We start from the raw sequence: 14,284 nt of genomic DNA, 5'->3' as shown, positions 1-14,284 counted from the left end.
GAAAAACAGAAGATTAAGGCTATAAAGACACAGGGGAACAAAATTATTCGTAACTCTGCTAAAATAAGAGAAGCATTTGCCTCATTTTATCAAAGATTATATAAGGAAGATAATAAAGGTCACCTGGAGGAAAATTTAGACATAAGGTTAGGAGAGGAGGAAAAACAAAAATTAAATTCGGAAATCACAGAACAGGAAATAAAGGAAGTGGTTAAGAAATTGAAAAATTCCAAATCCCCAGGACTTGATGGTTTCCCAGCTGAATTTTAACAAGGAATTTATAGAAATATTAGGCCCAGAAATGCAAAGATTATTCAACAATATAATGAGAGGAGAAAAAGCCCCTGATACTTGGAGGAAAGTGGAAATAAGAGTCATATTGAAACCACAGAGAGACCCAAAAGATACAGGCGCATATAGACCAATTAGTTTATTAAACCAAGTGAACCGCAGGTGCCTTATCAGTCTGTGATGTCAGCGTCCTTGATTTCTGGCGCCAGAGTACAGGCCCTGAAATTATGGTCCTGGCACCAAGACTACAAAATTTTTGCAAATAGATTGAAAAAAGTATTGCCTAAAGTGATAAAAGAAATACGGATTTCTGAAAGGGAGGCAAATTGGACATCCAATCAGAAATATAATAAATATAATAAGCACACACAAGGAAAGAAATTAGCATTATTAAAATTGGATATATATATAAAGCATTTGATACAATAAATCATGAATTTCTATGGGAGACAATGAACAAATTTGGAATAGGAGACCCATTTATAAAGGCGATTAAAGAACTATGTAGGGAAAGTGAAGCTGTTGTCAGAGTTAATGAGGGCTTATCAAATGAGTTTCCCATTCAAAGGGGAGTCAGGCAAGCCTGCCCCCTATCGCCACATCTATTTACAATGGGTATTGAGATCTTGACAGACAGAATAAGAAACAATGTAAGGATAGAAGGCTATAAATTTGATGGTGGGGAATCATAGAATCATAGAATAGTAGAGTTGGAAGAGACCTCATGGGCTATCTACACCTGCCAAGAAGCAGGAAATCGCATTCAAAGCAACCCCGACATATGGCCATCCAGCCTCTTGCTTAAAAGCCTCCAAGGAAGGAGCCTCCACCACAGTCCGGGGCAGAGAGTTCGACTGCTGAACAGCTCTCACAGTGAGGAAGTTCTTCCTGATGTTCAGGTGGAATCTCCTTCCTTTTCTGTAGTTTGAAGCCATTGTTCCGTGTCCTAGTCTGCAGGGCAGCAGAAAACAAGCTTGCTCCCTCCTCCCTATGACTTCCCCTCACATATTTGTACATGGCTATCATGTCTCCTCTTAGAATATTTACGCCGATGATATCATGATGATTTTATCTCACCTTTTAATAGGAATAAGAGAATTATATTGATTGATTTTGAAAAAAATACAGGATTGGGAGTAAATATAAAGACATCAGAAATTATGTATTTTGAGGTAAACAAAAAAAGAGAAATAGATAATACAACAGAAATAGGTATGGGTAAGAGGAAAATAAAATATTTGGGAGTGACTATACATAAGAATATGGGAAAGATGGTAGAGATCAATTATAAACAGACATGGAAGAAAATTTCTAACAATATGAAAAATTGGAAAAAGAAAAATCTGGACACCTTAGGGAAAATAAAAGCAACTAAAATGTTGCTGATACCTAAATCATTATACCTATTCCAAGTTCTTCCATTGGAAATTAAGCAAGGACAATTTAATATTTGGAAAAGGACTATTAAGAAATGGATCTTAGGAGAAAAGAAATCTAGAATACCAAATAAAATATACTTTACACACCAGGAAGAACTGGGGTGGGAAATTCCAAATTTAGAACTATACTATGAAGCATTCCAGTTAAAACCACTACTTGAAAATATGAGAGAGAAAAGAGATAAATGGTTTAAGATAGAAGAAGGAGTTAATAAGGGAGAGGCAAGCTTTGGAATCTTTACAAGGAATTTGGAAACAAGCATTAAAAGAACAAGAGGCCCCAAAAATTGGCATTAAAATTTGGAAAAAAATGGAAACCCAGATGGATGCCAGGAACAACAAAATGGGCGCCGATTGATTAGTGGTAAAAGTTCAACATGTTGGCACTGTGGATTAAGCAAAGGATGGTACGCTCATATGTGGTGGAAATGTCCAAAGGTAAAAACATTTTGGGAACAAATAACAGAAAAAAATAGAGAAATTATTTAGAAATATGGTGTTGATGTTGATGGGAACATTAGGAAACAATAAGATCAATGCAAAATATCAAGATTTATTCAAAGCGATGATTCTTGCAGGGAAGGCAGTAATAGCTTAGGATTGGAAAGATGAAAAAAAATGGAATATGGTAAATTGGAACAATTATTTGTTTGATCAGGTCCAATCAGAAGTTATTGCAAATGTAACCTGTGAGGATAAAAAGGAAGTTAAAATGAGGAAAATTAAAGAGAAATGGACAATATATTCGGAATGGATAAAAAGAGGCGAAGCCAATGTAAATACTGTTCAGAGATGGAAAAGTTGAGCTCGTGGATGGAGTTAAAGTTCTAATGGAAATTGTGGTATGGGGTAGGGGTGGGGGGAGGGAAGGAAAAAAGAGTGAATAGAATGATGATAGATAAGAGAAAAGATAATATAGAATGAAAGAGGGTGGAGATATGTGGTAATAAATAAACGATGTGCATGTATGTATGTATGTATGTATGTATTAAATGTGCAATCTACTCACAACACAAAATATAAGATAATATCAATAAAAACATATATTAAAAAGAGCACATACACTTAAGCTGAAGATATAGTAGGTATATTACATGTTCTTCAAGGCATCTCACTATACGACTGTCAGACCTCCAGAAAATTAGTAACATTTTTCAGAAGTATATTCCTCATTCATTACACAGAATATATTCATTAAATTCTTCTGACATGTATATCAGTAATAACAATCTTCATCAAATAAATATGCATTCTACTTCTAGTTGTTTTGAACATTTTATAACACATGGATACTTGGATAATACTAAGATTTCTGGGTTTTTTTTTAATTAGTTTGTTTGCATTAATGACCAAAATATTCCTAAACAATATTTTTGAATAAGAGGATTTGTTCTGAAGAATCAATTTGCTAGTATTATATATATCAAGAGTCCCTACAGGAATTGTGAACACAGTCTTTCCTTTTCTTTCTTCCTCACAGTGAATCAATGCTGTGTGGGAGAAAGCTTCATTCAGGTGGCTTTTGCCATTACCTTCTTCTTAGGCATAGAGAGCATGACTTGCCCAAGAGCTTCCACTAGGGTTTTTTTTGGCTATGTGGGGGATTTGAGCCCTCATTCCCCAGAATCCTTGTCCAGCATTCAAACTCGTACACCATGTCCTCAGTTTCAATCTCTCCTAAAATAACAAGAATCAAAGAGTGCACCCACAGCCTTCCTTCACTTAAAATACTGAATAATTTTTACACATGTGTGAGGGGGAAGTGCAAGGTGTGCATATCTGTGGTTTTCAGGAAGGGATACAGTTTTTTCAACATTTTGACTTAAAAAAAACCCCCAATATGAAATAAGTTCTTTCTAAGGTGTGAAGAGCAACTGCCACGAAAAACAGGAAAACTAATAAACATATGCTGCATAAAGTGACTTCATAAATTTAATCATAAGTCTATTTATTTTGGTTCCCGCTGTGCACTGGGAATCTGTGAAAGGCATTGAAGTCTAACCTGTACTTCAGAGATAGGCAACTTGTGACCCTCCAAACTTGACTAGGGTGATGTTTACACTGGCTACTGAACACTGGCTGGCTGGAGTCAGCACAATCCAGCCAGGCCATGCACTAAAGCATCCCCCTCACCCTCCATGTCGCTGTTGTCCTTCCCTGCTGGCTGAAGAATTTCTCCCTGTTATCAAAGCTTTCAAGAGGAAGCTAAGAGGAAGAGTGGTGAAAATGATCTTGGACAACACCACCATCATCTGCTACATCAACATCTGGATTTGGCAGTGGCTCTGTAGGGCGGATGTTTGGAGAGATATGTCCACTTAGTTGCAGTATACCTTCCAGTCACAGAGGTTTTCCTTAGTGGAAACTTTAGGGTGGTCCCATGTCCTGAATCTTAAGTGGTCTCTTTCCATCAAGGCATATCAGACCTCAAAGTGGGGAACCTGAAAATGTGAAATGCCCCCATTTCTAATCCAGGATGGGAAAGAGCAGGAATCACTTGGAGATGTGTTTTTACTGACATGGTCCTACAATCCAATGTACCTGTTTCCTCATCTCCCATTCCTTGCCAAAGTTGTCATGAAACGTGCAGGGTCCAACATGATCCTCGTTGTTCAATACTCATGCAAGCAACCATGGTTTGCTGGACATCTCCATCTCTCCTAAGGCTGAGTCATGGTTCTCCTGAGAGCACTAAATCTATTGTCACACTCTGAAGGACAAGTCCTCCTCTTCCCCAGTCACAAGATAATCCCAACTGTTGGCATGGAGAATAGTACTATGAAATTATCTCACATTACTGCAGTCCTGGCAATATCTAGGAAGGATTCCACCAAATGCCCTTACCAATACAAATGGGGAAAATTTTGCTCATTTGCACCAGCAACACCATGTGACCTTTCTGCTGCACCTCCAGGCTTGGGCTTCTTCTCTCCCAAAGTGTACCTATGGATCCATCAGCCTCCATCTTCTACATCAACAGTTCTCTCCTAACCAGCTTAACAGTACACTCAACCTAAGTGGTAGCATACTCCTCCCCTGTGCTTTGGGGAATTTTTCAGTGTTGCAACTTCATCATAACCTTCTGCCTTCATCCACAACTTCAGATTGGACTCTAGAGGGCCAGAGCGAATCCCAACTTTTGTTAGGCAATACTTTTTTGTTTTTCTTTGACCTACACACCAAGCTTCACAGTCACCCATTTGTGGTAGGTACTGAAGGACAGTGTCAGAGCCTTGTCCAGCAGTATACTGCTAAATAGCCGCACACCATATCATAGTTTAAAGAAATACAAGTTAATCCAAAGCAATCAGCCAAAATAAGAGTGAGAGACAAGAGTAGTCCAAAGTCCCTTTTAAGTTGTTCAAAATCAAGTAATCTCACCACACCAAAGTTACAAGCTAAATCATAGTCAACACACCAAAATCAAGGTTCCGCCAGTAATTCAAGAGTTCACCAGCAAAGATTCATGCTATAACAGCTGCATCAACATTTCTATGAACAGCTAGCTGATCTAGACTCCAGCTACTTATGCCACTTCCCAAAGTAGTAATCCCACCTGTTGGTCCTCCTCTCAGTCAATCGACTGAATCTCCTGAGTTGAGTGGTATCAGATCTTAATTGTAGCCTAACTGGAATACTTAGTTCCTGGTCTGCTTCCCGAAATCCTTGATCCTGCCCTGACTCTGTTTCCCTATCTTCTTGGTGCTGTTGTTCCTGCTCTGCAGAAATGGGTTCCTTGGTGTCAGACTGCTTATACTGCTGATCTATACTTGCCCCTGACTTAACTGCTGGGCAAAGAACTCTTTCCCTCTTGTCCTCAGCACAAACCATGACAGACAGGATGCTTACCTGTAACTGTGGTTCTTCACGTAGTCATACATCCCCTCAAACAAATTTTACTTTCACCCCTTGTTTCAGGTCAATATGCACTACCTGGTAGACTTTGACAGTGATGGGGTGAATAGCTTATTGGGCTCAATTGTGAACAGTAGACTGGAAAAGCGGCCCGGGGTGGGGGTTCTTGCCAATGTACTCAGCTCTGAAACTCCAATTATAAGGGCAGAGATGACCACCCAAAGAACCACAGTTACAGGTAAGCAATCTGACCATTTAATGTTATAGAGTGTGTGTATTCCAGCAATACATGAAGCAAGAGTTGCCAGATGTTCAAGCTGGGTTTAGAAAAGGCAGAGGAACAAGAGACCAAATTGCCAATATCCGCTGGATAATGGAGGAAGCTAGGAAGTTTCAGAAAAATATCTATTTCTGCTTTATTGACTATTCTAAAGCCTTCGACTGTGTGGACCATAATAAACTGTGGCATGTTCTTGGTAGTATGGGGATACCAAGTCACCTTGTCTGTCTCCTGAGAAATCTGTATAAAGACCAAGCAGCCACAGTAAGAACAGACCATGGAACAACAGACTGGTTCAAGATTGGGAAAGGAGTATGGCAGGGCTGTATACTTTCACCCTACCTATTCAACTTGTACGCAGAACACATCATACAATATTTGGGGCTTGACAAATCCAAGGCTGGAGTTAAAATTGCTGGAAGAAACATTAACAATCTTAGATATGCAGATGATACCACTCTGATGGCTGAAGGTGGGGAGGAACTGATGAGCCTTATCACCAAGGTGAAAGAAGAAAGTGCAAAAGCTGGGTTGCAGTTAAACATCCAAGAAAACCAAGATTCTGGCAAGAGACTGATTTATAACTGGCAAATAGAGAAAACATGGAGGCAATGACAGACTTTATATTTCTAGGCGCAAAGATCACTGCAGATGCAGACTGCAGCCAGGAAATCAGAAGACATCTACTTCTTGGGAGGAGAGCAATGGCCAACCTCGATAAAATAGTGAAGAGCAGAGACATCACACTGGCAACCAAGGTCTGCATAGTGAAAGCAATGGTATTCCTCATAGTAATCTATGGATGTGAGAACTGGACCATAAGGAATGCTGAGCGAAGGAAGATAGATGCTTTTGAACTTTGTTGCTGGAGGAAAATCCTGAGAGTGCCTTGGACTCCAAGAAGATCAAGCCAGTCCATCCTCCAGGAAATAATGCCCAGCTGCTCACTGGAGAGAAGGATATTAGAGGCAAAGATGAAGTATTTTGGCCACATCATGAGAAGACAGGAAAGCTTGGAAAAGATCATGATGCTGGGTGGAAAGGAAGGAAAAAGGAAGAGAGGCCGACCAAGGGCAAGATGGATGGATGGTACGCTTGAAGTGACTGGCTTGACCTTGAAGGAACTGGGGGCAGCAACGGCCGACAGGGAGCCCTGGCATGGACTGGTCCATGAGGTCACAAAGAGTCGGAAACAACTGAAAGAATAAAGAATAAAGAAGAAGAAGGAGAAGAAGTAGTAGGTGTGTGTGTGCCTTCAATGGGATAGCCATTACTACTATTTCATTAATGTGCTTGTTAGGGTTTAATGTTGTTAGTTGAATATAATCCCCAGTAATTTGATATTATATGTATGTATCCCTGTGTTCAACATAAATAACTGGAGACATGTCCAAATAAAATGCTTCCTTAGAAAATCTTAAACTCCTTCTGTAATTGGCAACTGTGATGTTATTTATAGACATGAATGCATATTTACTTCTGGAAAAGTATACAAAAGTTGATTTGTTAAGCTGTGTCTTCCAGTTAACATGATTTCCCATTCACTCGATTTCTTAGGTAGAAATAACTGACATTGAAAATGAAGAAAAGAGGTACTCACTCTTCTTGAAACTTTTGGAAACTAGTGAAGACCATGTAGAATTTCAGCATTTAGTCATGCTCCTGCAAGCTTGGCCACCTATGAAAAGCATAAATATGTAAGTATTTGTTCACATATTAGCTGAAGTTTTAAATGGCTGCATCTTTTAAATGCTTTGTCCTTCTTTTGACTTTGAAAGCAGTTTTCTTTTGCTATAGTCTAGCTGTCCATGAATGCATCTCTCTCTCTCTGTGAGGTGCAATTGTAGATTTCTTCAAAAAGAAAAAGAACTTAGTATTCAAAAAGTGTCTTAAAATTATATCAAATTTAGCTTTGCTGCTTACTATATTTCTTGAAATTTTCTTTTCTTTCTTTGATCACAAAAATATTCATTAGCAATTATTTCTATTGCATTTATCTGAGGTAGATTAGGAAGGTATGTTGACTTCAGATTTAATACAGCTTTAAAGACATACTCAGATTGCACTGTGCAAGATTAGGATAAATGCATTAGGTAAAAGAGAAGATTCTGGTGCAGTGTTGGCATTGGAGATCTCCTCAATCTTCTGAAGGTATCGAAAGAGCAAATGGCTAGAGCAATGTTCTCTCTAAACAATGCACAACAATACAAGCCAGTATCTCTAGTTTCAAGACACAATTTGGAATGTTTGCTTCAAGGAAGAAAATTATTGTCCCCAATAGGTGTGTGACAGCTTTCCCATGTCACCTGTCCATAATTTCAGAATGAGGTTAGTAAAGATATCTTATTGATAGGGCCATACAATTCGTCCAAAACCTGTCTTGTTTTTAGCTGGGCTCCCGTTCCATTTTTCTGGAAGTTCCCAAAATCGAGAGGGTGAAAATACCGTTTCTCAGATCCGTCAGCCAGAAGCTCCATTTTGCTTTGGGAAAATCTGGTCCATTGGTGGCAATGGGGAAAATGGTGAGGCTCCTCTTTCCATCATTTATGACTATTGGGATGAAAATGGGCTCACTTGGAGGGCACATTTACCACTGCAAACCTCCAAAGTTTCAGCACATTTCGGTCATCCACTGATTTTTAGGAATTTTTTTAGTTTCTAATGTCTTTAAGAATGCCTCATACTTATCATTATTATTATTGTTGTTGTTGTTAATAATAATAATAATAATAATAATAATAATAATATATTCCTATATTAAGTGTAAAATTGTGTGTGTGTGTGTTTGTGTGTGTGTTCACGTACTGCAGTACTTCTGCGAATACAAACCAGAAAAATAGGGGAAAGAGTAGCAAAGGGGAGGGGTGGCATTTTTTAAAATGAGGAAAAATAGGCTCAGGCTTCTGACTTTGCATAGCATACACACAGAACCCAGAATAAAATATGGTAGGAGAGAGAGAATCAAAGAGTTGAACTACCCTGTTTCCCCTAAAATAAGACATCCCCAGAAAATAAGACCTAGTAGAAGTTTTGCTGCATTGCTAAATATAAGGCCTCCACCGAAAGTAAGACCTAGCAAAGTTTTTGTTTGGAAGCATGCCTGCCAAACAGAACTCCAGAGCATGCAGGATCGGTAAATGTACATACCATAGAGTGTTGTACATGGAAATATTGGTAGTAACAAGAAATTCTTGATAGGATTCACATTTTGTCTGGTTATGCTGGTTTATGATGACAACTACCGTACTGTATATAATAAATGTTCATTTTTTTGTTCAACAATAAATGTGAATTCTTCTTCATGGAAAAATAAGACATCCCCTGAAAATAAGACCTATAGCATCTTTGGGAGCAAAAATTAATATAAGACACTGTCTTATCTTCGGGGAAACACGGTAGCAAGAAGGGCTTGAGAAGGGTAAGGCTGCTGAAATGGTGCAGGAGTATATACACAAACAAGCCAGAAGGTAGGGCTGGGGAGGGTATAGCAGAGAGACTGAGAGGCAAAGAGATGAAAGGGCTTTTGGGGGGGGGGGTCTTAGGCTGCTGGTGCAGGACAGAAGCTGGGGAAATTCTCCCCATGGACTCAAGGGAGCCAGGCTGTTCCCTAAACCTATGCCACACCCAGTCAACTTAAAGCAAAAGAAGTTCTACAAATATATAACCAAAATACCAAACACACACAAAAGCCCCCTTTTAACCCAAATGCATGCCCACCTACTCCTCCCTAGCAAAATTCCTAGTAAAATAAAAGAACTGAAAGATATTAACTAAGAAAATGTATTAATGCAGGAAAAAAGGAATTCTCAAAAAGTCATCCCTATTCCCTAAGCACTAAGCAGTGGCACTGCGACAAATGGAGCTAGCTAGCACAGTCTCTCTCTCTCTCTTTTAAACGGCAGGTTTGCAAAAAGGCACGTGATCCACTTTCTTTTTCTGATTGGCTCTCGCAAGGTTAAGGGAGGAAAAACCCGCACATGGCAGCTCTTCTCACACGGCAGCCAAAGATCAGCCACTTCATGTTCTGTTATTGCTGGTCTCTGGCTACCCCCACCTACCCCATTTCCTGGGATTTGGCTGCCGATTCAACCAAATCCCCTGAATACAGAACACTAACTCGATATCCTGCACATCCCTACTTCTTGATCCATCTATTTCAGGTTCAGTGGGTATCTGCATCTCAGCTAAGGAATTTTCATACCTGAAATCCTTTTCATGAGAAACATCTGTTCAAAAACATGCCGTTCTTACTGCTTTCATACTCACTAAGCTATGTTTTTTTTATGCTTGCTTTCCTAGTATCATCATTGTTATCCTTTTCTATTTAAAATATTTGTACATTGATGCACACACATCAATATTAACAGTGTAAAATATAGCACAACAACAAAGAAAAATATCATGCAGCAGAAATCAATCTTGTTTATAAAACTTTGCCTAAATTTGGCCATGTATATTACTAAGATTTCTTTTTTTTCTTCAAAAGCCTAGTCCAGTCCAATAAGCCTTTATTGGCATATATAACAAGACAGTGTAAAATGCAGTGTACATTACAGAATAGAAAACTTCACATTTGTCATACATTCAATTAGCAAACTTCATTCAGAAACCTTGCCACTGTACAGCAACAGTTAAAATCTTGGGAGTTTAAAAGCACTATTACTTTTGTCTTTTTCTTCAAAAGCATGGATAATGTAATGTACATTTGGCAGCCAAACTAAGGGTCATGACTTAAAATGCATGAAATTCCCTCTTCTTATGTAAGACAATTCTTACATAAGACACCCATTTCTGGTGTCTTGGGGGTGTGTCCGTAGGTGGCTGAAGAGACCTATTCTTGATCCGTATGTTCTCCCACAGTGAGGACATTGGTTTCCAGGTGGAAGGCGGTCCCGGTCAGGATTGGCTTGACGCTCCTTCCTCTTGGCACGTTTCCCCCTTAAGCCCTCCATTCGTGTCTCTTCGAACTCTGCAGCACTGCTATTCACAGCTGACCTCCAGTTAGAGCGCTCAAGGGCCAGTGCTTCCCAGTTCTCAGTGTCTATGCCACAGTTTTTAAGGTTGGCTTTACGCCCATCTTTAAATCTCTTTTCCTGCCCACCAACATTACGTTTTCCATTCTTGAGCTGGGAGTAGAGCAGCTGCTTTGGGAGACGGTGATCAGGCATTCGGACAACGTGGCCAGTCCAGCGGAGTTGATGGCGTAGGAGCATCGCTTCAATGCTGGTGGTCTTTGCTTCTTCAAGCACATTTGTCCGCCTGTCTTCCCAAGAGGTTTGCAGGATTTTTCTGAGGTAACGCTGATGGAAAAGCTCCAGGAGTTGAGTGTGATGTTTGTAGTTTCACAGGCATAGAGCAGGGTTGGGAGGACAATGGCTTTATAAACAAGCACCTTGGTATCTCTATGGATGTCCCGATCATCAAACACTCTCTGCTTCATTCGGAAAAATGCTGCATTTGCAGAGCTCAAGCGGTGTTGTATTTCAGTGTCGATGTTTACTTTTGTGGAGAGGTGGCTGCCAAGATAGCGGAAATGGTCAACGTTTTCTAATGTTACACCATTAAGCTGTATTCCTGGCATTGCAAAGGGATTCGCCGGTGCCTGTTGGAAGAGCACTTTAGTTTTCTCGATGTTCAAAGACAGGCTGAACTTCTTGTATGCTTCTGAGAAGGTGTTTAGCGTGGCTTGTAGGTCTTCTTCTGAAAGCGCACAAACTATGTTGTCATCAGCATATTAGAGTTCTATAACAGATGTTGTGGTGACCTTGGTTTTGGCTCTCAGTCTGTTGAGGTTAAATAGCTTGCCATCTGTCCGATAGATGATTTCCACTCCGGTGGAAAGCTTCCCATCAACAAGGTGAAGTATCATAGTGATGAAGATGGAAAATAAAGTAGGGGCAATAACACATCCCTGCTTGACACCCGATTCCACCTTAAATGGGTCACTTTGGGAGCCGTTGCTGTCCAAGACTGTTGCCATCATGTCATCATGGAGGAGCCGAAGGATGTTCACAAATTTGTCAGGGCACCCGATTTTTTGGAGGATGGTCCGGAGAGCGCTGCGATTCACTGTGTCGAATGCCTTTGCAAGGTCAATGAATGCCATGTACAGAGGTTGATTTTTTTCCCTACATTTTTCTTGGAGCTGTCGCGCAGTGAAGATCATGTCTACTGTTCCTCTGGAGGGGCGAAACCCATTCTGGGATTCTGGGAGGGTGTCTTCTGAGACAGGAAGAAGGCAGTTTGCAAGGATTCTTGCGAGGATTTTCCCAGCGGAGGTTAGAAGGGAGATACAATAGTTCCCGCAGTCTGTTCTATCCCCTTTCTTGAAAAGGGTGATGATGGCGGCATCCTTGAAGTCTGCTGGGATTTTCTCAGTGACCCACACTTTTTCAGTGAGCTGGTGGAGTTGTTGTATCAGCTCAGGTCCACCCTCTTTGAAGATTTCAGCAGGGATCCCATCAGGTCCTCTGGCTTTGTTATTTTTTTGTTGGCTGATGACATTGCTGACTTCTTCCAAACTAGGCAGTGCTGCAAACTCATCCCTGGTTTGTTGTTGTGGGATTTGTGAGAGGACCTCTTCGGCCACATTGGAGCTGCGATTCAGAAGGTTCTGGTAGTGCTCTTTCCAAAACCAGTTCTAGAAAAACACCAGCATTGAATTAGGATGAGCCATAGATTGGTGACTGTTCTACAGGGTGTGCGGTGACACAAGCCTTTTGGTTCATTGTTATCCAAAGGTAATCCTTTATCCTAAATATTGGCAACAATGTGAATGTTGAAATTCTTATTGGCCAGGGAGATGTAGTTGGCATCCCCCAACATCCTTGTGATGAGTCGTATGCACCTATTCCAGCACTCCAAACCTAACTTGGTAAATTCTAAATTGGCAGATTTGGTCTGTCTTACCTTATCAGTACCCTTTGGCTCTGGACAAATAGTAGTTATTATTACAGTACATCAAGAAGTTTCCTGCCATTATGGCATCTCAGAATTCCCCAAAGCAAATAGGACAATGTATAGTTTCTCTGTGTACAAACTGCACTGAAGTCGTGAGAAGAATAACACAAAACTAGACTTAATTTCTAGTCCATGAGGTCCATCCAGGACTATGTTATGCCCAATGGCGAAAAGCCACTGAGAATAACATTGGGCCAGAATCCAGACTGAAATGGTTCAACATAATCAGCATTCTTCAGGATAGCAAAATGTAATGATAATAATCATAATAAATTTATTTATTTCCTGCCTTTCCTGATAGTTTGAGGTGGGGTACAACAGTGTCAAAATACATATAAAAACATACATCTTCTAAAAACAAACACCACACACAGATACAAATTTAACATGTAGAAGCAATAGAATGTAAGTGTCAAAGGTCAGACACCAACTGAGAGCCAAAATATAGTTTATTAAAGTAATAGTCCAAAAATAGTTCAGTAAATCAACAGAGACTTGAAACACTTAATCTTCAGTGTTATTAGGTAGTCAAAGCAGGAAAAACGCCAAAAGCATTAATTGGCATATAATCCGGTTAACCAGAGATATAATCCGGATTTAACATAGAGTACTTGAACTCAGCCCAAAAGCTCAAAACGGGCTTAAAATGGCAAAACAAACAAAGGCAAACAGTTATGAAGCCCCAAAAACTTTCCCAAAACCCAGAAGTACAACAGCAATTCCAAACTGAAACAAGAACCCAAACCGGGTTAAAAAGCTCTTTGCTGTGAGCGGCAAAAACAAGCGAAACTGGAAGACATTGAAGAGTTAGCGGCAAACCGCTGCAGAGACAAACGCCGAGCCAGGAATTAAAGGAGCAGAACGCTGTAACGTATTCAAGCCAGTCCAAAGTCGGGATAAGGAGAATGCGTCAGGGTCGGAAACAAAGCCAGTAGTCAGCAACAGTAGACAGCCACAAAGACAGGAACGATGCCAAGCCGAGTTTGGGAGCGAAGAGATAAGCCGAGTTGAGTTCCAGTCCAAGGTCCAAGAGTTGAAGTCGTTACAAGAAGGTCCACGTCATGGAATGGCACAAAGAGCCAAGACAACCGAGGCAAACAACAGCTAATGCAAAATAGTAATAACAGTGCAGTCCAGGGAAACCCACACAATTCCAGCCCTCTGTTGCAGAATAACCCGGATCAAACTTACATCTGTTGCAAAGTCCCAAGCCAGTCTTCAGAATCACGTACAGGAAACCCAATGGTGCCCAGCAACACCTTGCCACACGCAAAGCATAGTGACCCAATATCCCCAATTTATTTAGGTTTCCTTGGGCGTCCAAACCTCTAATGCCCTTGGATCAGGTGTCCCAAACTCCTCATCAGAATCTGAGCTCCAATCAGCCAACGCCCTTGGATCAGGCGTCCCAAACTCATCAGAGTCAAGATCATCCTGCCCACACCCTACTCTATCCACA

General features: G+C 40.4%; 1 protein-coding gene across 4 annotated transcripts in view; it reads left to right on the top strand.

The window, feature by feature from the left end:
- nbas (NBAS subunit of NRZ tethering complex) overlaps positions 1–14,284 on the top strand; it is a 294,693-nt gene that overhangs the window by 220,615 nt on the left and 59,794 nt on the right. For all 4 annotated transcript variants that reach the window (XM_062983871.1, XM_062983869.1, XM_062983865.1 and 1 more), the window contains one exon: positions 7,423–7,562. In XM_062983871.1, the coding sequence (XP_062839941.1) occupies positions 7,423–7,562 (140 nt within the window). The remainder of the gene's footprint in view (positions 1–7,422; positions 7,563–14,284) is intronic.

This window comes from Anolis carolinensis, chromosome 1 (genome assembly GCF_035594765.1).
Source record: "Anolis carolinensis isolate JA03-04 chromosome 1, rAnoCar3.1.pri, whole genome shotgun sequence".
Classification (NCBI taxonomy): domain Eukaryota; kingdom Metazoa; phylum Chordata; class Lepidosauria; order Squamata; family Dactyloidae; genus Anolis; species Anolis carolinensis.
Note: the sequence above shows the minus strand (reverse complement) of the source record. Positions and strands in the feature narration are given on the sequence as shown.